Source organism: Alternaria ethzedia (assembly GCF_023757985.1).
Source record: "Alternaria ethzedia strain BMP 0044 chromosome Unknown scaffold_6, whole genome shotgun sequence".
Taxonomy (NCBI): Eukaryota; Fungi; Ascomycota; class Dothideomycetes; order Pleosporales; family Pleosporaceae; genus Alternaria; species Alternaria ethzedia.
In genome coordinates, this window is record NW_026056199.1 from 1283856 (window position 1) to 1307536 (window position 23681).

At 54.4% G+C, this 23681-nt stretch overlaps 7 protein-coding genes across 7 annotated transcripts; 3 read left to right on the top strand and 4 right to left on the bottom strand.

Moving 5' to 3' along the window:
• Nucleotides 1-404: 404 nt before the first annotated feature.
• On the top strand, nucleotides 405-1651 carry J4E87_003719 (uncharacterized protein; the record flags this gene model as incomplete). The annotated part of the gene is made up of 2 exons (XM_049375344.1): nucleotides 405-743; nucleotides 794-1651. 2 exons carry the CDS (start codon nucleotides 405-407, stop codon nucleotides 1649-1651), a joined length of 1197 nt encoding a protein of 398 aa, XP_049235266.1.
• A 222-nt stretch (nucleotides 1652-1873) lies between these two features.
• On the bottom strand, nucleotides 1874-6071 carry J4E87_003720 (uncharacterized protein; the record flags this gene model as incomplete). Its single annotated transcript, XM_049375345.1, has 7 exons — nucleotides 1874-3334; nucleotides 3383-3693; nucleotides 3746-4501; nucleotides 4864-5319; nucleotides 5366-5882; nucleotides 5930-5953; nucleotides 6003-6071. 7 exons carry the CDS (start codon nucleotides 6069-6071, stop codon nucleotides 1874-1876), a joined length of 3594 nt encoding a protein of 1197 aa, XP_049235267.1.
• A 2304-nt stretch (nucleotides 6072-8375) lies between these two features.
• On the bottom strand, nucleotides 8376-8909 carry J4E87_003721 (uncharacterized protein; the record flags this gene model as incomplete). The annotated part of the gene is made up of 1 exon (XM_049375346.1): nucleotides 8376-8909. One exon carries the CDS (start codon nucleotides 8907-8909, stop codon nucleotides 8376-8378), a length of 534 nt encoding a protein of 177 aa, XP_049235268.1.
• Nucleotides 8910-10672: 1763 nt separating this feature from the next.
• J4E87_003722 (uncharacterized protein) lies at nucleotides 10673-12443 on the bottom strand (the record flags this gene model as incomplete). Its single annotated transcript, XM_049375347.1, has 3 exons — nucleotides 10673-11899; nucleotides 12071-12330; nucleotides 12419-12443. The coding sequence occupies 3 exons, from the start codon at nucleotides 12441-12443 to the stop codon at nucleotides 10673-10675; spliced, it is 1512 nt and encodes a 503-aa protein (XP_049235269.1).
• A 1123-nt stretch (nucleotides 12444-13566) lies between these two features.
• SOH1 (suppressor of hpr1) lies at nucleotides 13567-14023 on the top strand (the record flags this gene model as incomplete). The annotated part of the gene is made up of 3 exons (XM_049375348.1): nucleotides 13567-13635; nucleotides 13701-13834; nucleotides 13885-14023. The coding sequence occupies 3 exons, from the start codon at nucleotides 13567-13569 to the stop codon at nucleotides 14021-14023; spliced, it is 342 nt and encodes a 113-aa protein (XP_049235270.1).
• A 695-nt stretch (nucleotides 14024-14718) lies between these two features.
• On the top strand, nucleotides 14719-17183 carry J4E87_003724 (uncharacterized protein; the record flags this gene model as incomplete). Its single annotated transcript, XM_049375349.1, has 5 exons — nucleotides 14719-14741; nucleotides 14791-14902; nucleotides 14953-15111; nucleotides 15182-15678; nucleotides 15725-17183. The coding sequence occupies 5 exons, from the start codon at nucleotides 14719-14721 to the stop codon at nucleotides 17181-17183; spliced, it is 2250 nt and encodes a 749-aa protein (XP_049235271.1).
• A 1862-nt stretch (nucleotides 17184-19045) lies between these two features.
• J4E87_003725 (uncharacterized protein) lies at nucleotides 19046-22146 on the bottom strand (the record flags this gene model as incomplete). The annotated part of the gene is made up of 2 exons (XM_049375350.1): nucleotides 19046-21963; nucleotides 22143-22146. The coding sequence occupies 2 exons, from the start codon at nucleotides 22144-22146 to the stop codon at nucleotides 19046-19048; spliced, it is 2922 nt and encodes a 973-aa protein (XP_049235272.1).
• Nucleotides 22147-23681: the final 1535 nt, after the last annotated feature.

Below are 23681 nucleotides of genomic sequence, written 5' to 3' on the forward strand. Positions count from 1 at the left end.
TCAATGCAAATGTGTAACGATAGTAGATAGAGGATTGAGGAACAGAATTGGAACACCTCCCAGTCATGCCAACTTTGTGCTGTGCTAGTTCAGGCGCCATCCCGCCTTCTCGCCAAGCTGGACCCTGACATGCCACCCAATCGCGTCGCCTAGCGCCTCTGCTGCGACTTCCCCAACCGCGACGCGACTGCTCCCACACCATCACCCTCATTCCAATTCTGTTTTGATTTATCTTTCCCAACGTTGAACACGACACAGAAAGACTCATTACTATTTTGTGGCTACACTTCCGTTCCACATCACAAGAGCGCATCCACGCGCGTCATTCGTCCCGTCTCAACGCGTCGCAATATCCCTCAAGTCGCAAAGACAACATGAGCGCCACAACGCCGCAGCGGCCAAACATGGCCACTCAGTATACCCCCTCCAAGACACCCTCGCGACGCGTGCTTGGGGATCTCACCCCAAAGGCCATTAATACGCCCTCCACCCCTCATGGACCGTCTGAAGTCGGTCGAGCCCAAAGCCCGCTGAAGCAGGTTACTACGCACACCCCGACCAACCCTGTCGGCAAGGAAAACCTCATGACTCCCCAGACCAACTCAAACAGCAAGAAGAGGGGCATAGAAGACGTCGACGGCGCCGAGGCCGTAGAGAGTGTGAAGATGCTTGCTCACGCCCGCAACGAGAGTCTTCCTACCGCCGGCGTGCGCCTAACCACCGATGCGGTGCAGAAGCATACTGTAGGCTACACGCGTTAATCACGCGTCTTTACACCGCTGACATATCGAAGGAGAATAACCCTATTGGCCTCGCGGATCCTGGCTCTCCCACCGAGCGCGCTACACCAACACCCTCGCCCGAACCAGAGCCGATTCAAGCCTCCCAGAAGAGCAATCAGTCCTTCTCCGACCTTCTCAACTACGAGCTGTGTGCCAGCCAGAAGAGCGAACATGGAGAGCGTGTAGCTATGCCAGCGGCTCCCCCCGCACCAGCACCCGTGGAAGGACAGAGGAAATCGCGTGCCGAACAGTTGCGCACGCGTCTTAAGTTTGGGCTGTATAAACTCAAGACAAATCAAGTCACCAAACGCGACGCGGATATCATTGGACCCTACGAAGCTCGCGCCTCTTACTCGTCGGACGCGCTCAACGCGTCAAGATCAACAGCCATGACAACTTCACGCGAATCTCTAGGCGATCCCCGCGTACCCAACATCACCGTATCTTCTCCGCGACGCGATCAAGGGCCAGTCTTCGTGAGGGCCAACCTAGATCCCTTCCACCCGATCTCCAAACTCGGTCCCGCACCCGTTCAATTCGCCATACCCCAAGGCAACATGCCCGCATCATCGCGCATGGTGCCCGGCTATGCATTCACGTCTTCACCACCCGGGCCTCAACTGCCCCACTCAGTAGCCCCCGATCAACTCTCGACGCCTGTGCGACCCAGGAATTACTACCCTCCGCACTCTGACTCAAGAACACGAATGGGTGAGCACGATGCAGAGCGCATCAACGTGCAGGAAGAGAACCCGCACTACAGGCTTCAAAGAATGAAGCAACAACACTACAGTCTGGCTAGCAGTGTCGGCGGTGTTAAGAGCGACGCCGCAGAAGGCCTGCTACAACTCATGCAAGATACACGGTAGATACCCCATGTAGAAGCATGGATACATTATTACTCGTTGCATCTGTGGTTTCTTAAGATCGCCATACTATGGCCTAATCGATTCTTACGAACTGATGATTTGCTCGAAGAAAATATCTCACTGTGATGTTCTTGACGTGACGCTCCATGACATGAGTGCTAGCAAGTTAGGAACATGGCCAGATCCTTGGTGAGAGTTGCTTTGAAGAGTTGAATTTGGTGACTACAAAGTGCGAACGTTGTCTTCGCTTTCGGCAACCGAGTCGTCAGATCGTGACTCCATGTTTCCCTCAACCGGCGGCTCTTCCACCACATCCTCAGCAGCTGCCGCGTTCTCTTTCGCCTCAACATCGTCCTTCACATCCGGATATTCCCCAACGCGCTCGACAAGATCATTCGCCGGCTCCATGCTCTGCTCATCCACAGCTTGAGCTCGATCGCCCGACCGTCCCATTCTTTTCGCCTTCCGTTCACTGTTCATATCGCGTGGGCGGACTACGCGAGACGGAGGAAGTGTCTGCTTACTCGCATCAGTGATCAAGTCCGCCATCTTGAAACACCTCTCCACGAAGGCTTTCATTGCACTTTCGTCGCGCAACTCTGTATCGCCATGGCCACTGTAATGCGCAGTGAGCGCGCCGCCCTTGGCACCGAGCTTGCCAGACTGTACAGTATTGTACGAAACACCTACACCGAATAGGTTTCCAATCACCGGTTGCCGGAACTGGATACCAGAGAAGTGATACGTGACGGTACGCACGCCCGTTTCTTGACTCGGGAATCCGGGTATAGTCCACTTGGGGATCTGGATGCGGAGAGGTGGCGCAGTGAGGCGGCCACCGCTCTCAATGTTGTCTGTTACGGCATCAACCCATGCCTGTACATTCTCGTCATTGTGGTCCCTGTTGTTGAAGCTGAGGTTTGCTCGGCGTTGAAATCGTACATCTACGGCCTTGTCTGGGAGCAGAACATCGTGGATACGATGATCGAAGCTCAGTGCGAGTTTGCGGAAAGTGGCTCTGGCACCACTGCGACCAGTACGCATTTGGATCCTGAGTTTGGGCAATATTTGTCCTGGCTCGTGCTCCAGGTCAGGTCTGAATCCGTAGTGCAAAGATGGTGTTTGCAAGCGCGAAACGACAGAATAGTTGGGCGATGTGAAGACACTATTCAGCCCTGGGAATGTTGACAGAAAAGGTGCCTTAGATGGATCAGAAAGAGCAGCTTCCACTACTCGGCTGGGGTCCACATCTTCGAGAGGGAATAGAGCCTGGCCAAATTCGGCGGAGACCTCGTATGTTGGGTTCGGTATCCAATTGCTCAACTCGTGTTTAGGCAATGGCACAGCAGAAGCGGGTCGCAGAATGGTCCCTAGAGTCCGGTTCACGAGACCGTGGAGTGTTGTTTTGGGGGCTTTTGCGGGTTTCGCAGCCTGAGCTTCGACAGTGTCAGGCTCAGTGAGCCGCATGATAGGCATTGACAGACGTCCCAGCTCTCGTTTGCGATACTTGTATTCGAAAGAATCGTGTTCGGTAAGAACCGGCGACAAGAACGCTGCACTCTCGGCACTTCCTAGTTTCTGAGTGTCGAAGGTACGCTCAGCTGCATTCTTGAAAGGCAAAAACCTGACCAGTGTCCTTTTTGCCTCTTCTATGGAGCTCACGTCGAAGCCTCTGATCACCAACTAAAAGAATTAGCTCGGTTTTGAACGATTTACAGAGATCGTGCATACCATAGACTTGCCGACTGCCTCAATACTCGTGCGAGTCAGAGCCGAGACGACATCAAAGTCTTTCTGTGTATAAAACAAAGTTACCAGATTGGACTTTGAATCCAACGCAACAGGACCATTTGCTAGCTGGCGTAAATAGTTGTTCAGGTTCATCCGCTTCAATTCAGTGTGTTGGAAGGCTTCCTCGATATCATTGGCAGCGTACTCTGCTGTCGTCTTATCGGATGTGATGCGGAGGGCGTTATCCGGTTTGTACATGTCGAGCCTCACTCGTCGGGTCCGTCGAATCTTGTCAAAAAGGGTGTCTTTGTCTGCAGGCATGTTAGCGAGATCCACGATTAAGGATGCTATAGTACGTGCCACCAGCCTTAAGCAGCATCACCTGCCACGGTTGCAGAGAAAGCTCTAGCTCTCCGGGGGATTCGATTTCTTCCAAGAGTACGAGATTCCAAACATCCCTCATTATGCGATCAACAAGCAGTTGCTTGCTGACGTTCTTGCGGTAGCCCATGATCTTGACAATACGATCAACGCCAGGCAGGCGTTGAGTTATCGGCGTAGTACCTGGCTGCCATTCTGATCGCTCCACAGGTTGCTTCTCGTTTCCTAGTTGGTCCTTCCGTTTGATGCTGTCGATCACTCCCTGATTGACCTTCTCTTGCCGTATATTCTTTGCGACCGAGTAGAAGATTATCAATTGCTGTTGCGTGAAGCCTTTCATGAGCTTCTTTCTCAGCTTGACAAACGTAGTCTGCTTGACGTGATGCGGCTCATTGGGGTCGCCATCGTTGTTCGGTCGCAAGGTCTCGATCTGCTTGTATATTTCTTCCGGCGCGAGCGCTTTCCCTTCTTCTTCGATTGAGGCAAGAATGTCTGGGACCTCGAGAGGTTCGGAGATTTCGATTACTTCGGCATCTTCGGAGGCTTCGGTGGTTGTGGTGGCTTCTCTTTGTGCTGGTTCTCCGACTTCCCTCAGGACCAAGATATCGGCATCGTCGCCCAATCGCTTGACGCCCAGATCTTGCGAAGTTTCTCGTAGGATCTTTTCTCCCTTCCTCTTCCTCAGGCGATTGATCGGCGTCACTTGTTTTGTGATCTTCAGAGGCGGTGGTTGCTCGTCTTCAGCATCACCGCGGCGGCGTGCAGACGCAGAAAACCTGGCTCGGGATGGTGGGCGAGGAAAAGCGGGCAGTCGCCGTCGGGCAATTTGCGCTTCACATCGGAGGCATACAAATGCACTCGAGGTCCGGGGCGCAAGCATGAAGGAGGACGAAGCGGGGAAAAAGTGCAATGAGGATGGCAGCGACGGGCTCGGAAAGTGCGATGCGTGCTCCAACTTTCGTGACCGCCCTAATTCTGCCATCGCGCTTTCACGTGTGAGGCGCGTCATAGTGCGACGCCCGCGAGCATTACTTCAGGGTTCAATATTAAATGTAGGAATTTGCATTCAGTGGCACCTTTTGAACTTCAAGTTGGACGACGCCAGCTGCAAAGATCTTCGCGCAGGTCAAACTCATCTACCTCATGGTGTGGACGATGTCGCTTGCGAGCCGCCTCTGCCTTCATCTGCGATGCCTGCTGCTCCAAACTTCCCCGGCCCCGCACGTTAGGCGAGTGATTCGATTTCATATCTCCAGGGCGCAGCGTCTCATGCGACTTGCGATGAGCGCTGCTGCCGCCGCGCATGTGACCGTGTTCGCTCTCACTCACAGAGCTGCTGCTATCGCCTGCTGCGAATCGCAAGGGCTGAGCTCGTGGCTGCTGGGAGTATGGTTTCTCGCGGTCGCCCCATCCGTCTCCGCCAGCGAATATGTCTTCGATGCATTCGTCTGCCTTGAGCTCGCCGGGTTGTGCGGACCAGTATGCGGCAAGTGTGCGTCTGTACATGTCTTGGAGCTCGCCGGCTTCGCGGGATTTGCTCGTCAGGGAGGGCGCAGCTGTAGGCGTTAGCACGAGCTCAGTGTGTAGTTCAGAGTGTCCTACCTCCGTGGTCCTCGAGCTCGGCCTGCTCTCCCGCCATGATACCAGCGATGCCACTGAAGACCTGCGCAGTCTTCAAGGCCGGCGCGACAAAGTTCTTGTCGCCCTCCGTCTGCTTCATATAAATTCCGACCTTGAGCGTGCTGTTGATCTTGCTGTCTTGCATGAGGTACCTCCTCGTGACGCCTGGTTCTTCGCCCGCGATGGTCGCCATTTCGCTCTGCTCCACGTACTCGGCCAGGTTGAGTTTAACAGTTCCTAATGTGATGCGCTCGCCTCTTCCTGAGCCTCGGCCGTATTCTTGCACAACCTCCAACTCGACATAACACTCCTGCAGCATGCCATTCTTGTCGACGGTGAGACGGACGGGGAGGGTGATGTCGTAGTTGTAGGCGACTTTATGGTCTTTGACTTGGCAGCTATCTGTGCGACCGCGGTGCTCGGCGGCCGTGGAGTGGGAGAGGTGCCATTTTATGAACGAGGTGCCAGAAACGAGTGGTACGTTGTTGAGGTCGATTATCTGCTGTTGTCAGAGTGTGGTCGTATGCCTGTGTATGGATAGCTCACTCGTAGGTGTAGATCAAATTTTGGCTGCGCAAATGTCAGCCCGTGTAACTTTGAGGTGCTGGCCCAGTCTTACTCGTCGGTTCTTGGGTACTGTGATTGTGAGTGTCTGAGTCGCGAAGGCGACGGTGCGGCGCACGGCCATTGCTCACCAAACGCTTGCATGTTGAGAAGAGAAGAGTAGGAACAAGGCGATACGGGGAGGTGAAGGAGTCTGGGTCTCACTCGCGCTGAGCGTGTGACAGGGTTCTTTGTGACTGAGTAGCAGGAGCGATGGTCTGCGACTGCGAAGGTAACAATGGACCCTGACGTGCCTGGCTCCCCGGATGCTCCGAGCCCCAACCGCGCCCTCGCTCCTTCACCCACCACCTCGCTTCACTGCCATGGCTGCAGACGCCGACGCAGATGCCATCGCAGACTGCGTGCTCCGGGCCTTTGCTCAGCTACCTGAAAAGCGGAAGCCGAGACCCCGCCACGATGGCGCAAGGGAATGGGTACCCCTCGCCGGAATCGTCTTATCTAAAGGTAATCGCTCACTTGCTTCCGGAAGGAGCTATGCTTGCTTATGCTCATGACCCAGTCAAGGTGGCGCTCTATCATGCGTATCATTAGGGTGAGCCATTTCCATCAGCCGACCTCCGAAGACTGTCTCTTCAACGGGTATCGTGTAGTCCAGTGATTTACCGGGTGTGACACCACGCATACACCTCAGACGGCAGGGGCAACATTGCCCCACTGAGGAAGCGAAGCTCCTTGATCACTCGGAATCTACTGTGTTCAAAACTGCTACGATATGCTCGTTCAAATTATCGACTTTTGAAAGAAGCCATGGACGGTGACACCAGCTGAACCTCTCTTAGAACTGGCATGAAATGTCTCCCCTCCAACAAATTACCCCTCGCACACGGCAACATCCTCCACGACTGGCACGCCGAAGTCATAGCGCTCCGAGCCTTCAACCGATACCTTCTAGATGAATGCATTCTCATCTCGACGCCGCCTTATCCAGCATCCGACTTCCTTCGGCGGCTGTCGCCTGATGAACATCCCGAAAGTCTACGCCAGCCATTCACCATCCGAGAAGATGTGTCCATTCACATGTATTGCTCTGAAACTCCCTGTGGAGATGCCAGTATGGAGCTCACCATGGCTGCGCAGGAAGATGCAACGCCGTGGACTAGTGCACCACCAACTCTATCTACCGTATCTGATGCAACTGACCAAGTAGAGACTCTGGCTCTTCGAGGTCGATCGAACTTTTCTCTTCTAGGCATTGTCCGCGCAAAGCCTTCGCGACCTGATGCCCCGCCTACGCTGAGCAAATCTTGCACCGACAAGTTGGCAGTCAAACAAGCTACCTCCTTGCTGTCATCTACATCATCTCTACTAATCAGTCCTCGGAATGCTTACTTGGAGACATTGGTTCTACCAAACTCCCAATACGTACCACAAGCATGCGAACGAGCCTTTTCCTCCTCCGGTCGACTCAAGAATCTCGACCCAAAGCATACCACGGAGTGGAAAGGCGATTATCGTTTCCAATCGTTCAATATTCTCCCGACAACCCGCGAGTTCACATGGTCGCGCCGCGCATTGTCTGCCACCGAAAAAGCGGTGCCCAGTAATCTCTCCGCTGTGTGGACACCAGGCTGGCAGGAGACCTTGATCGGCGGTGTCCTGCAGGGTCGGAAACAACTAGACCCTCGGGGAGCAAGTAGGATATGTCGGAAAGGATTATGGATGGAAGCTGTTCGTTTAGCAGGATTGCTAGGTGGAGCGGTGGCGGCTACTGAGGCGCTTCGCAAGAAAACGTATGAGGAGCTGAAAAGGTCGGAAGGGCTGGAAGAGAGGGTCAAAGTCAAAGATGACATACGCAAAGCACTGAAGGGATGGGTAAGAAATACTGGTGACGACGACTTTTCCCTAGAAGCCTCTGCATCAGCATCCTAGATTCATATTTTGACATTGAACACACTTCAAATATCTCTGATACCATCTTTGCTCTCACGAAAAGTGCCCCACGCACCAGTCCTTCCTCCCCAACGATCCCTCACTACCTCCAGCACGCTCACCATCTCAACACCTCGCTTCGTCCCTTTCCCACCAGGATCACTGTAGCACACTTTCGCATCCATCTTCCGTTTCGGGAGCCGACTCACCAACACCTCCATATCCATGTATCGTCCTAGTAAATGCACCAAATTCGGTACAACATCGTTACTCGCGAAGATAGAAGGTGGAAGTGGGGGCTCTCGCCGCTGTTGCGGAGGTAGAGGGCCTAGCTGATGTTGTGGTGCAGGGCGTTTTGGTGAGGAAGCGCGTGGAGGGAGAGCTGGGTTTATGAGGAGAGTGTGGAGTGCGTGGGCTTTTGTGAGGTTTGAGAGCGTTGTGAGGAACGTGGCTGCTACTGCGTTTGCTGGGGCTGGTCAGTCAATGTTAGAGCTGGGATCTAATGATAAATACCTTGTATATAGTCTTTCTTTAACAAAGGGTTGAGGACTTGAGCGAGGTTGTCGATCAGAACGATCTTGATGGGTCCCGATACAACCTTTGCATTTGTGTCTTCTGCAGACTCGATCCGGGTTGGCTCTGGATTCTGTACAGGCTGCGCTGCTGTGTCGGTAACATCTGAATCGAATAACATTTCCTCGTCGTCTTCTTCGTCTTCGCTGTCTGCAACATAAGTTCGCTTCACTGGCTCCTTCTCGACGGGCGGCTCCTCCCGTGCAGGCTCCTCATTGGGTAAATTCGCTTTCTTCTCTTCAGTACTTGAAGCACGTTCAGCATCCTTCTTCTTTTCGATCCCATCCCGGATCTCAACCATGGCCTCTCTCACACCCACGAAATCGAACACACGCATAATCTTGACACGGTCAAGTACCTTTGCTGCTAGATCCTCAGTTGGAGTTTCAGGCCCCTGGTTTATTGATGAGCGCAAGGACGTTTGGACATCTGGTCGTCGTGACAGTTGAGCGGCGATCATTGTGTAAAGTCGTAGTACATCGAAGTTGCCAGTGGTGTCAATCACAGCAGCCGTCGACTTTTCGTATTGAAGAAGAGAGCTCGCAAGCAGGGTGCAGCAAATCTAAAAGCGTTAGTTTGTAGCTCTTTTGTCTTAGAACTCCTTCGTGATGTATTGTTGCTCGATATCCAGACTTGGGATACTCACGTCACTCCCACCCGTCCCAGCTTCTCCACTGACTCCTACAACTCTTCCGCTCTGTATCCCACCGCCGAAAGCATCGTCCAAGCTTTTGACCCCAGTTTGTAGTACGTTCCCTGCAACGCCATGTTGATGCTGGAGATTAACATTGCACACGCTCTCGAGCAGCTCATCAAGGTCTTGGTCACCAATCAACTGGGATGCGAGCAACGGCTCTGCGGGTCTTGCTGATATATTCAACCCATCAAGAGCTAGTTGAGCGGCAGCCATATCGCTATTTGGTGTACGATGGTGAGGTACGGTACTGTGAGTGTAATGGTGCAGCCTTGTCGGAACCGCATTCGGAAAGAGAAGCGCTAGCGCGAGATGGAATAGAGGAAGGTGCAACCTTTGTTGAAAACGTACAATTCTACGTACTGTTCGTCCATCTGGAGACAAATCGACAGACAACGAAAACGATGTGGCGACCAGAATCACGTGCATATAGCAATCTCTTCGACATTGCTGAATACTAGACCCATCGCTGTTTCGACGCGCCAGGCCTTGGTCAAAGAAGAGCAGCACCTGCACTTCCATCCTTCTTCACGTACCAAATAACGAAGTGATGCACCCACGTCATGTACTAGCTCTACAAAATCCTGAGCCTATGTATGCACCACATGTTCAACCCAAACCTGAGGCATCAATCAACGCCTATCAGCCCGCAGACACGCATCGCAGCTAACCTCTTCCACAGCAACGCACCAGCACCCAATCGACTAGCCGACACTAGGCAAATATCTCGCCGAAACGTGGCATCGAAGATCTTACTGGAGAAATACGGTGGTGGCTTGCGATCCAAACTTCCGCGCCGCAGATCTTAGTGCTGGCGTCGTGGCGTGCGGCTGAGAGCATTGATGTCGGCGATAGATCCTCAGGTCATGTGCCAGGGGCAACGCAGCTGCGGCGTCATGGTCCGCCCCTCAAGGATTGGGCAGTAAGCTCGAGTGGGGGTTGATTGGGCGACAGGAACGCGTCAAGGACGATCCCAGCGGACGCCAGGAACAATCGGATGCCCCTGAACATCGAGCGGGTCTAGATGGCGATCAACGGAGGCAAATAAACGGCATCACATGTGTAGAGTTCCGATGGTATGGTATCTTGATGTTTGCAAATTTTGATTCCTAGCTACAGATTCTACGCCTCGCATCCCCAAACTATCGCAAACTTGATGTGTTATAAGAGCTATGCAAGTAGCCTAATTTCTGCGCATTGAAAGGAAAAAGTGACTCGATTGAAAAAATTGAAGCTGGTGGTTTGAAGAAGGAAGAGCCTTCTTGATCTTGTTGAAGCGTGCCTGAGTTCTGTTACACATGAGTGGTATCCAGACCTCGTGCTTTCAAGCACCAACGACTCCAGCGCCAGACGGAAGGAAAGTGTATGTCCCGAAGGGAGGTGTGTGACGATAGGAGAAATAAGCTGGCTGCAGTCGTCGCCGTAGCGCGATATACATCGTGTCTTTAATGTCCTTCGAGATGGACTTCAGCCGCTCAGAGGGAAGATAGGTGAAGTGGTCGAATCATTTCAACCATGCCTGTGACTTCTCAAGCGGGACGTCGACGTCCGCCCTTGAGAGACTTGACGCGGTTGAGGAACCCACCGCTGGGCTTGGCCTCGCCTGTGGGAGACCCTACGCTGTCGGTCGTGATGGATCGTTGCAGCGCAGCGCCCCGAGGTGGTGAAGCTCCGCCCTCGTTGGTCTTGATGGCTGCGCCCTTGGCGTCGTAGGCCTTGTCGTAGTCGTCGCTGAAAAATGGGTTCTGCTCTGCGGCCTTGGTCTGCGAGATGGCTCCGGCGCTGTAAGGGCCGCTTGGGCTGGTGGCAGCTCCGTAACGTGCCTCGGGCGAAGTAATGCGTGGGCCGTCACCGTAACGACGGGGCTGAGAGATACCGCGGAATCGCTGGGCGATGGACTTCTTGCGACCGAGACCGTTATCCGCTAGTTGCTTCTGCCTCTGAGCATCGGACTCTTCTTGAATCGCTTTGCGGGAAGCCGGGGCACCCTCGAGGAAGGTGGATGTTCCAAGACCATGGGTCTGCTCGCCGTGTACAATGTCTTCTCGGCCCTTTGCGCTGAACTCTGCGGCCACTGGGGCTGGCTTCTTCCACTCGGTCTCGGCACCGGCAAAGTCGGTGAAGCCCTCGGCACCCCTGCCATGGATCCTGTCCAGATCGATCTTTGTGTTCAGAGGTCCAGAACCGCCCAAAGTGTTGTTGGCTGAACCGACGGGGAAAGCATGCATGGGTGCGCGCTGGTCCTTCTTACGGTTGCGGTGGGGTTGCACAGCGTCGTACGGTCCATCGTGGTGGATCATGCTAGGTCCGTAGATGCCAGTCACATCGAGTTTGTCAATGAGATCAAGACCTTGCGGCCTGCGGACCTTCTTGCCGCCAGATTTGCTGTCCTTGCCGTCTCTAGCACGCTCCTCGCGCTCCTTGCGGCGCTCCCTGCGCCTGCGCTCTTCACGCGGGTCGAGCGAGCCTCGGTCGATGATGGAGGATTCGGAGTTGCGTCGGGGGCGGCGGTTCTCGCGGCGTTCAGGGCTGTTGAGCTGGGGAGGGCGAGACGAGCTGGGCGGTCCACGTGGTCGAGAGCCTCCGCGAGAAGCTTCCCGCATGCGCTGTCTCTCCTCTTCGGAGCGCGAGGGACGGTGGCCTGCACGGGGGTCGGTGCCGCTGCGAGCAGGGGCAGGTCGCGGCGGGGGAGCTCGCTTCTTATCGGTGTCGTCGATGGTGAGGTTGGCCTGGGTAAGGGCAGGATAGTCAGCGAACTGCATCACAAAGCGCCTGAAGCGGTCCATGTTGATGGCTCAATGGCGGTGGTGTAGCTAGAGAGTACACCGCATTTTACTACAGCGTGCAGCGTGCGCGGCTTGCACGACGTGACGGCGCTGGCAGCCGTCACGGCACGGGCGATTGGCCTGCAAGGGGGAGGAACGTACAAAGAGCTCTTCGGCGGCAAAGCCAAAGTTTGATTTCTTGGGAGAGTCCTTCATGGTGGCCGACATGTCAACGAGGTCTCTGGATGCCTCCTTGTTAAACTCGGCCTCGAAGGTAGATATAAAGGGATTGCGCGACATTGGTCTGCTGCCCGAGCTCGAGCGGTTGGCACTGGCGGGCGAGGGGAAACCGGGAGAGGCAGCGCGGCGGAAGGGGTTGTTGGAGGAGAGGTTGAGCTGCAGGCCTGGCGAGGGTCGCCTTTCTGTAGATAAGCAATATGATCAGCGGCGCGTCCTATTTCGTCACAGCCCAAGTCTCGGTGAAACAGGCAAATTCAGGAGCAGCCTTACCTGGCATTGACGGCTCTGCAAACATGATGCCGTCTGCTGCTCACAACCCTGCTGGGCGGCCCAATCAAACACTGGCGCCGCGGGAGACGACAGGCGTGCTTTGTGCAACTGCTGGCTGGTGACGCACGGCGGGCAATCCTGTTCCTGCGCGCCTCGCCTACGGCAGAAGCAGCAATAGGGGCGCGGTTTTTGCTAAGACTGGCGGTACCGATGCTGCTGTGTTTCGCGCTGAGGATAGACGGGCCCCGTTGGCGGGCAGGCGACAGGCGGGCGGGGCGCGTGTTTGATGGGCTGGTGTTTGAGGCCCGTTAGTAGTCTATGCAACGCCTATGGAATACAGGACAGCAATGCGCGGGGGCTGGGCGTGGGTGAGCGTGGTGAGAGGAAGCAAAAGCAGGTGATGGTGAGGGTGATGGCAATGGCAATGGCAATGGCAGTGATTAATGCACAGGAGGCAGGAGGCGGGAGCAGAGGGAGGTGTAGGCAAGCGCGGCCTAGCTAGGCTTTTAGAGGGCGCTGGGCTGGGCCTCGTGTTTACCGCAACCGCAAAACCGTGGGTGCGTGGTTCCGTGGCGCCGTCTGTCTGTGATTCGAGCGCCCGATCACGAGCTTCCCAGAACGCTCCTGGGCAGCCACTTTGGCCCGGAAAAGACTGTCTAGACGGCAACTCAGGGTGCCAATCCGCTACGCTGTGGGGTCAAGGCCCGAGCTGCACGTGCACGGCAGCGCAGGGGCATTGGACATCGATGTACATCGCTTTTGGCTGCGCTGGACGCCCTCTGTTTGTGTCGGCCGCCTGCAGAGTGCGCGCGCAGAGCATGATACACGTCTGGTAGAGGCCGCCTCAACGAATCCCAAAACACCGCCTCTCCGTAGCCAGCGCCAACAACTTATCTCCATCACTGCGTACATCCCACCGCCATCGTCGACGACAAGCTCATCAACCCTGCCGTCCTTGCACCTGTTTGTGCAAGTGCGTGATCCTTAGCCCGCCTCATCTACCCAACTGGATTAGCTGCCGACTCTACACAACCTGGCAATTGCGGGGAAGACCCTGTACTGCTTTTCTTCAGCCTCAGCGTGACCTGCAAGCGCCGCTCCCATCGCGACTCTGCACCGTCAGCTGTCAAACGTCCGAGACTCCAGCCATGGCTCACGAGACGGCGCAACATGTCCCGGGCGTGGGAGGCTACTCGCGCTTTGAGCTCGAGCTCGAGGTCCGCAATTCCCCTATACTGCGTCGTCATTAGCCCCTGTTTGACCTTCATTAACACGCGCCTAGTTTGTCCAGTGCCTTGCCAATCCCGTCTATCTCAACTACCTGGCCCAGCAAAAGACGCTCGACAAGCCCGAATTTGTCGCATACCTCGGCTACCTGCAGTACTTCAAAGACCCAAAGTACACCAGATTCTTGCAGTATGTTCGCCGCCCCTCACACCGCCTGCTTACTGACCCCGTCGGCGCAGTCACCCCGGCCCCACGCTGCGTGCACTGGAATTGCTGCAGCAGGAGCGCTTCCGCCAGGACATTCTAGCCCCAGGCCTCATGGACAGGCTCGTCATCGAGGGCCAGCGGAACGCCGTGCCCCCAGCGAAGAAAGAGTGAGCCGTGCCGAGCCAAAACATTGTCGATCATCGCAAGTTCGCTTGGTCACTGCCAAGATCTCCGACGATGCCGACATTCCCAGCCCCGGAGGCAGCTGAGAACAACGAGCCAAATTTGGTTCGATAGGCCAGAGCTCGTTCTCGTTCCTGTTGCATCCCTCGTACGAATAGTCTACGCCACACGGCGTATGCGACTTCCCGCGCCGCCATTGGCATTCAGCCGAAGATGCTGCATCGTAAACTAAATCGTTCTCTTATCCACTTGCGATCCCGTTCTTAGCGAACGTAGCGTGCGATGCATTTAGAAAATCTAGAAACTTACCACGAACGAAGCTATTGACTGTGTTAGACGCTATCGTCCGATGCTACACTGTACCGTTATCGTATCCGTATCATAGTTTTACTGTGACGTCGTGATCTATTCTTGTTTCCTCTGGCAACCGACCAAACTCGCAGCAGACCCTGACACTGACTACAGACGTGACCTAGCAACGCGTTCGCAAGCAGCACCCTAGCTGACGCGGTCGCGATGAACTCATGCGAGTCTCCCATGGTTCCAGGTGATGTCTCATGTGCCACGTGACGTCGTCGGCTCGAGTTGCCCCGCCGAGCGCGATTGCATCACGGCGCCGAGCTACCAACAGGGTGCTTGGGTTGCCGACACAGTACTCACACCCCTCTTTGTAATATTCCACCATGCGCTCCGTATCTGAAGCTGAGTGCGTCATGCCTGTCCTTGCCCATGGTCCCAATCCTGACATCGCATAGAAAGCACTGGCGGCAGCTCGACGACTTCCACTCCCTGACTGACCTCAAGATCCACGTATCGGCGCACAAGGAACCCCAGATCACCGCAGGACTCCGCTCCGTCTGCTGGAAGGTGCGGTCCGACCTACCCCTCTTCCCCTCCATCGCTCACAGTAAGGTCAGATATTCCTTGTCTTCAAGACACTTGACCGCTCGTCATGGCCTACCCATCTCAGCCATGCGCGCAAGACATACCAGTCCCTGCGATCGCACTACCTCCGCGCCATACATAACCCCGACGAATTCGAGTCTTCCGTAGACCCATTGAGCGAACTATCAGAGGTGTGTGCACCCACGACCGGCCGCTGCCATCGAGACGTGTCGCTTATTGACAAGTACTAAGCGTTAAAAGTCACCATGGGTAGCCCTCCGCGCCGACGAAGAACTTCGCGCCGAGATATTCCAGGATATCGAACGATGTATGCCCGACAATGTATACTTCCGCCAGCCCGCGACGCAGACCATGATGTTGGACATACTGTTCGTGTGGTGCAAGATGCATCCTGACATAGGATATCGCCAAGGCATGCATGAGATACTTGCGCCGCTGCTGTGGGTCGTGGAGAGAGATGCCATAGACGTGGCCGGCCAGCAGACTGGCGCAATGGACCACACTCTGGCCGAGATGCTCGACTCTGGATACATTGAGCACGACACGCATATGCTTTTCTCCATCATCATGCAGACAGCCAAGTCTTTCTACGCGCCGGCCGAGACTGGATCTATAACCAAAGACACACCAATGCTTGCGCGAAGTTCAAGGATCTTTGAGGGCAACCTACCCAAGGTGGACCCAGAACTCTATACCCATCTTGCCAAGCTTGAGATTGTGCCCCAGATTTTCCTCCTGTGAGTCACTGTGCGTACTTGAGCCAGCCCTCTCTAATATGCCTAGACGCTGGATACGCCTTCTTTTCGGACGGGAGTTCTCACTCGACGCTGTCTTCGACGTGTGGGACGCCCTGTTCGCCATAGACTCCACGCTAGAGCTTGTCGATATGATCTCATTAGCCATGCTGCTGCGCATACGGTGGGAGTTGATGGCAGCTGATACGAATGAAGCTTTTGCACTCCTTTTGCGATACCCTGAACCCGCTGCACCGCCGTACACATTCATCAAAGACGCGCTATATCTCCGTGATCACCTTACTCCACTCGGCGGGGCAGAGATTATTACACGATATGGGAAGCAAGCGCCCATTATCGAGCCTGTATCGAAACCACCTGTCCGCGAACCATCGCCATCTCCGTCATTCGTCTCGAGCCGAACGCGACAGAGCATCGGATCGCCAAGAAGCTTTGTGACACAACAGGGCGCTGGTTTCGAGGCCTTGATACAGGGTGCGGCGAAGAATGTACTGGATCGCGGATCGCAGTGGGGTGTGGGGAAGGCTCTGCGAGATGCAGTGGGCGAAGTAAGGAAGAACGTTGAGGCTTATCAGTCAGGAGCAACCTCTGGCCAGTCGACACCGCGTTCCGGAGGGAGGGAGTTCCGGAAGCCTGGCCAACTAGGCACCTCTGGCGCCAATGGACGACCAAGTCTCGAAAGGGTACACTCGGTGAACACATTCAAGAAGATGGAAGAGCTGGATCGCAGGAATAAGAGTCTCGCTAAAATGTTAGAAGTTGCCGTCGGTGACCTCTGGGAGTACCACAGAGAGCGTGACGAAGCACAAAAGGGGAGAGAAGGCGATGAGAAAGGAAAAGAAGCTATGGAGGCACTCAGCCTTGCCATCGCGAAAGTGCAATTCGTGCAAGTTTATCTTGAAGACTCTTCTATACCGCTTCCTATCGACGAAGCAACGGAACAGGCCTCTACTGCACAGGCTGCGATCAGCTTATCTTCTCCGCCTCCTCAATCCCCGGTGTCGCCGAAACAACCCACTGCCGTACCACCCATCTCTTTGAGCACGACGTCTCCGTCGAATACCCCGTCCACAACAGCTTCTAAGAACCCTTCTCCTGTCGTTTCCCGTCCGACCTCACCACCCGCGCGTACATTATCACCTCCGTCCAAGCTTGCTTCGACCCTCTCCCCACCGTCGCGGCCACATCTTACATCCTCCAATTTCTCTTGGATGCTTGGTGAAGATTCAGCGTCTTCCAACTTTGCTTCTGGTGCCGCCCACTCCACCTTCTCATCTGACGAGAAGAGACGTATGAAGGGCAAAGGCTTCTTATTCGGAGACGATACGGACGATGAGGGTAGCATCAAGGACGGGAAAAAAGGGAACTCTAACAGCAAAGGTGGAACGAAGAATAGCAAGAACGCCAAAGGGAAGCATGCTGCTGAGAGCGAAGTAGAAGAGGAAGTGATCGATCTTGCCAACATGGGGAAAAGAGGGGTGATCTGAACGTCGACAAAGGTCTCAGTCTGTCTACTACACCCGTGTAGGCAGACCTGAAGGCTGTGTAAGAGCTTTAGTCACCACTGATCTTGCTGGCTGCTTACGTTGGATCCTCACAGTACAGCTATCCCATCATTGCAGATCTCCGGTGAACCGAAGACTGAACTCAGCATCCGCGCCGGGACAGGAGTTCTGTTACGAAAGCAACAACAGCGTAACGGTATTCCTCTGCTTCAAGAACCTCATACGTCACATCATACATCCCTGGGTGTCTACAGCGTGTTCGCATCCGGTGGCATACGCGCCCATCACGCCCCACCCGGCAAGCTCACACTAGCTCCCCACGTAACTTGCTCAAATGAGGTTACGTGCTGCGCCAATACCTCATCCAACCGCTCGAGTCGCCACCACAGTCACTACCTACAGCACTTTCTACCCATGATTCGCCAAGTAACGTGCCGGCCCCGCCTAAATAGCGAACTTGGAAAAGAGCCCGAACCGTAGCGCATGATCTATTGGTAAGTGCGGCTATCGGTGTCGCATCTTACCCTTCCGGAAATGGTATGTCACCGAACCTTGGAAGTCAGGGACATAAAAGGCGTGCCCCGCTTCTGCCCCTCCACCTGCTTCCTCTCCCACCAGCAAACGATCAAAGTAACAGAACGACACCACTCTTTCAACTACACAATCAACACTTTCAACCTCTCCAAACAATCATCAACATGAAGGGCGGCTGCGGAAACTCTGGATGCACTTGCGCCGACTGCGGCTGCGCTCCCGGAGCTTGCAACTGCAACTGTACGTCACCTTGCCCTCGCCCTTCAGCCAGCCCGCGTGGCGCGACTGCTGTATTTCCCACGTTGGATCGTTTTGCTAACAGATGATAGAAACTCGCCCTCTCTACCACCAGCACCGTCGACATGTGGCACGGCAATCTTCGATTCGACACCTGTCCTTAACACGTAACGATTTCATATCCACATACGACAAGCGACTGAAACGCCATCGACCCACACCATCATTTGAACAGCACAATACATGGACTGGAATACGGGATGCAGGAATGAGTAATAAACATATACAAATGGCTTAGGCACATCAACTGGGACCACGTGTGCGTGCATGTCTATCGTGATACATTGTTCGACATGCAAGCCATCAAGCAAAGCTCTAACAGCCCCACGCATGCACGACTCAAACCTTGATGTATTGCTGCCCTTTTCATCCTTTCAGCCATTCCCATCCTACTTTGTTCGACCCTCTATTTTTCACGTATGAAACATGCATGTCGCCAAGGTGAGAGAGTTTGAGCGCATTCTTGTGCATAACTTCGCCCCACTATTCCCTGCCAACGTGCGCAGTAGAGAGGAATATCGTTGTGTAAGGGATACTGAAGCTTCGTGGAGGAGCTGAGTACAGGATAGCAGCAGCAGTATAATTATGTTCTACTTCTCTTGTAATCGGCGAGCAGAGCAAGGAAGCGTGTATAGTCAATCAGGCTGTTCACTGTTGACCTATTGGTATGCCTTGTAGCACACTTTCATCGTCATGGGTCTAGAAGAAGGGGTTGTTGCGGTTTCGCGGCATGGTCATAAATTTCGACTATGTGGTCATTGTAGATGCCTTGCAGTACTCTTGGTTGGTGGTCTATGTGGGTATCGCAAGCATGCCTTTTCACATAGTTGAACGAAAGCTCAAGAAAGTCATGGATATATATTTCTTACTATCCAAACAACGCAACATAAAGATCCTGGGGTATCAATACAAAAACTAAAGGCAATTCAACACCGACTAAGCAAAAGGTCCTGAGAAACTTCGTCCGAACGTAGACATGCGTCTGAGCTGTGCAACGAGTACATAATCTGTGCCTAACAGAAACTGAGCTCGTCTTGACTGTCATCATCGCTGTCTGCTACTATGCTTTTGCGTGAGTTCATCCACTGTGTGCGCGGTTGAATGGACTGGCGAGCGCTTGTTCGTTTGCGGGGTGGAAGACGGGGACGAGCGGGTGTCCTGCCGAGCTCGTCGCGCTCTGATGCGTCGTCGTCGTCGTCGTCGTCGTGGACGGCAAGAACGGTCGGAAGGGAACGGCGTGTGCGAGGGCGCTCCGATGAGCGAGAGCTTGTTTGGATGGTCTTTGTGCGCGCACTCTCCATTGACACTGATGAATCCTCCGAATCCTCCGAATCCTCTGAATCATCCTGTGAGGAATTGGACGTCTCCATGTCATTTTCGCTGACCTCAAGCGCTGGCTCCACATAGACGGGTCTTCTAAGATTGCGCAGTCCGCTTTCAAGTGATGTTCTGGAACGTTGGGTGCGCAGTCGAGCACCAGATGCATGGGACTCCTGTTTCGGACGCCGAGACCGCCTGGGGCCAACGTGCTTCTCTTCAGGAAGCTCAGAGTAGTACCTGAATGGCGGGGTATCCGGGGGTGTTATATGCATTCGCTTCATGGATATGACGACCTTTGGCGATGGTGCGCGAGTTCGTTTTCCGAGTGAAGATGTAGAAACCCGCGGTCTCTTCTTGATGGGCGACGATTGTGGTATTTGGTTGTCGTCGTAGTCGAGAGCCGTGACTTCCCACACTGGTGTGTCTGGTATGCCACTCGGAAGTCCATCCTCGATATCAGATGCTTCTGTCTTCTCATCCTCAGACTGTGCTGGGGTTGGTAAGAGTTCCAATGCTCGAATTGGCTCTTTTGTCTGCCGCTTGATGTTCTGCTTTGCGAATGGTGTACAAGTAACCCATTCGCCAATGCCCTCTTCCCATCTAAAGCCACCACCGATCGTGGGCGACTCGTTCTTCTGTGGTGATTGCATGATCACTAGGCGGCCTTGTGTGTGCATCATCTTCTCGATATTGCGTACGTAGGCCATGTGCTCAGCATCGCCAGTGCCATGGGCAAAGTCTCTGGCTGATTCCAGTGCAAGCCGCTTCAGAGTCCATAGCTTGTGCGGTAGCCTGCAGCCGGAGCTCGAGGTAAGTGCTGTGACGAGTCGTTGTAGTTGATCGAAACCATCGTCCTTCCAGATGCGCCCCGTACCGCGTGCGGTTGAAGAGATTAAGGCTGGAATGGTTGCGAGTATCGATGCAAGGTTGACGATATTCGATGAATATTGGTTGATCACCCAGTTGACAAGTCCAATAGAGGTGGAGGAATCGAGTGAAGCTTTGCCCGGATTCTCAGAGCCTCCAAGATGCACCAGGTACGATGCGAAGATGATCCAGAGAGCGCGTTGAGCCATGAGTTGAACATCATCCGACTCCGGCGCAAGAAGCTTCAGCTCATCCCTGATGTCTTCACGGGCAGAAAAAGCGAAGACAACCGAATCTAACACCGATGCGACTCTCCGTACGATCTCTTTCCCTGCGGAATCGTCGCGACTATTGTTGACCAAAGCAATGCTGCACAAGACAGTGAGTAGACTCGAGAAGGTAGTTTCTAGCGCGCGCCGAAGCTCCTCTCGAGACGACGGCACGAATCGTCTCGACACAGATCCAGTGACTTCATCTTCTAGAAGGCGTGCATCCGGCAATCCCATACTTGCAAGGGTGACCGTTTCGAAGAACCGGGAAGCACTTGCAAGCGTCCGACGGTCGTTCTCGGTGATGGTTCGAACAAGTCGGTCCCAGACCGGGCGCATGGAGTCTGTCGCGAGCCATTCGAGAGGTAGAAGTTCGAACGCCACCATGTGTTCCAGCAGATCGTAGAGCAAGCGATAGCGTCCTGTGTGGTGGACAAAGCTCTTCACAGAATACAGGTAGGGCGACTTTTGAGAGTCAAACAGGTCCGCTCGCGTGTTGATGGGTATAGACACAGACTCCAGAAGTGGTGCATATGCTAACAGCAACCTCTCAGCTTCATCCCAAGCGGAGGAGTTGAGACAATGTGTAACGAGAACCAGTACGTTGTCTAGGCCAAGCACCTCATCTGTTATAGCATCGCACACCAATGTCGTGGCATGCGCCCGGACAACGCATTTGAAAGGCCGCCAACCCTGGCCATGCTCTTGCTCGAACTGTGTTTCGAGGTGTTCGTAGATCTCATTCGCAATGTCCCTCTCCTCCTCCCCGTCTTCTTCCAGCTTGTCCAGTTTGGCGAAATGCTCTTCGAGTTCGATGTAGGCCGGGAGCCTTCTCAAGCAAGCACCCATGAGCGACCTTGTGCCCTGCCACCTGGCTTCACCGCCCGTCGTAGTCGATTGTAGGATGTTCGCGTAGGCTTCGGATAGTCCCTGTGTGAGCTTGCGGATCTCGCCAGGTACATGTGTCGCAGGCGGATTCATCGGAGCCAGAAGAGGGCCCTTGATCTTGGAGTATTTGCGCAGCGGCGAGATTGGTACCTGTGGGCTGCTGTGCAACTGTCCGCCCATCCTCGAGATCAGAGGCGTAAACGCGATCTCGCCCGGCCGTGAGACATTGTCCCTGCCCGTGCCAGAGCCATTTCTCTGCAATGCCGGCGCTCTTCCTCGACCACGGCCCCCATACGTTGTCTTCTTGCCCGTCCCTACCTTCGCGCCTGGCCGCCAGTCTGGGTCTCTAGCCTTCTCGAAGCCTCGGGGCTTGTTCGCTGGGCGGGTGAAGTTGGTCGTCTTTTGCGGAGAGCCTTTGACCGCAAAAGCAGAGGAGACATTGCGCGATTCGGCGCTGACAGTACGTGGTCGCTCAAGCTCTTTGCGCAGCTTCGCGAGTTTGGACGAGAGCGGGCGTAGCAGGCGGTTGCATCGTGAAGTCGTCCATGGCAGCGTGTCGTCGGTCGACATCACAGTAAATATGTCGTCTAATGCATATAGAAGCAATACGCGCAAGTGAATAATCGTAATACGTTATGCCAATGCTATGTTGTCGTGTCGATGTTTGTTTGTTTGACCAACATCGGCCGTCGGCGTTAAGGGTCCAGACGCGCTGCTGTCTCCGCGCCCAAACACTGCTTTCACTCGCGCAGCACCAATTTCGCACACATGTCCAACAGTCATGCAACTCGTGGTCTACCACAATGCGACTGCGCGCTGTGCACTCCAAATGACATTTTACTGGAGAACGGATGTTCGGGCTCGATGTACTCCTATGCTCACGCTGTCCCATCAATACGCGCACCTGGTGAGCGAACCTTGCAAAGTGGCGACCGTGAATCACAGATGGTTATCATAGTACAATTCGCTGCACAGCTGGCTGGAAGAAGTATGATGTCACAATGAGCGGACGTAGCCACTCGTGCAGAGCTCCGGCGAGCGAAACCATGATTGAAGATGTGCTTTGTCTCCAAGCCTCGGGGCTGCGTAGAAGACATGTCTCGCGCATGTAGATTGCCTTTCGTCGGGACGTGAGGCATCCGAGCTTCATTCTCCTGACTGTATGCTAATCACAGGTCGGAGTATACTACTTATATCTTCGTGTCATCCTGTTGGGTCCCCGGGGCCTTATATAGAGGCCCAGGAATGTAGTACGCGCCGGAAGCAGATGTGCAGTCAGACTCGCGTTCTGAGACAGCTGGCCCCCGACGCGATAAGCCTGCCCCTACAACGTGGCGGATGCCTCTGTCTCTGTAAACACCACACCAGACGCTCGCTGGAGCCACACCTGCCCACACGCGCATAAGCGTTATCCGAGTATTCTAGCGGCAATGTTTGCTTCTGACGTCGAAAGATGCGGCGCGGTTCCTGTCAGTCAGATTCGCGTGCTCGTCGATCCAGGAACCGATCCGCATCGGAAGGATTTCGTGCATACTAGGGCAGGTCATCCTACTGGCCGGTAAGCGAAATGGTGAGCAGCGAGCAAAACGAATGCGGAGATTAAGAACTGCGCATTGAGTCTTAGGGTGGTCAAAACGCTGCTCAACATTGCATTAGCAGTGGTAAGAAATAACTCATCAAGCTGGTTGCTAGGCTGTGCTCATTCATCAACGACTGGCAGATCGCGATGAGGGGTGCGGAAGTCCAAACACACAGCGCCTGCTCCGAATCGCGTGACTATCGATAGCTGCGAACGTTTACGCTAGGTCCACCTCAGCGCTTGCGTAGTCGTGTCGCATGTCAGACGCTGCGGAGTGATTGTAACGTTGGGAAGTGATTGCCTTTCAGTGAAGGAAGATGAAAGGTGCCTGTCCTTGAAACGTCGTCCTGGGGATCGTTGACGACGTTTCGACATCGTGGGGCCTAGATGGACCTCGTCATCTGTTTGAAACAACGGCAATCTGACAGTTTCTCAGCGGTCGCTGTGACAAGCCTGGGTCTGCCTGGCGGTGACAGCGGCGAGAGGGAACGTGAAGCTGTCACATGTGATCTGTCCCGCGACTCGAGCGGAGTATGGATGCACGTCTGTCTTTGACTCGTATTTTACAGCGGCTGTACTATAGAGTGTTCCGAACCACGGCATCCTCGAAGCCATCAAACGCGAAGGATTTGCTTTTGCCATCTTGGGTGATGTACGAAGACGTACGACGGGTACAGGCTAAAGTGTCAGGACGAACGTCCGTAGGTCCCAGCCGTTAGTGTTGAG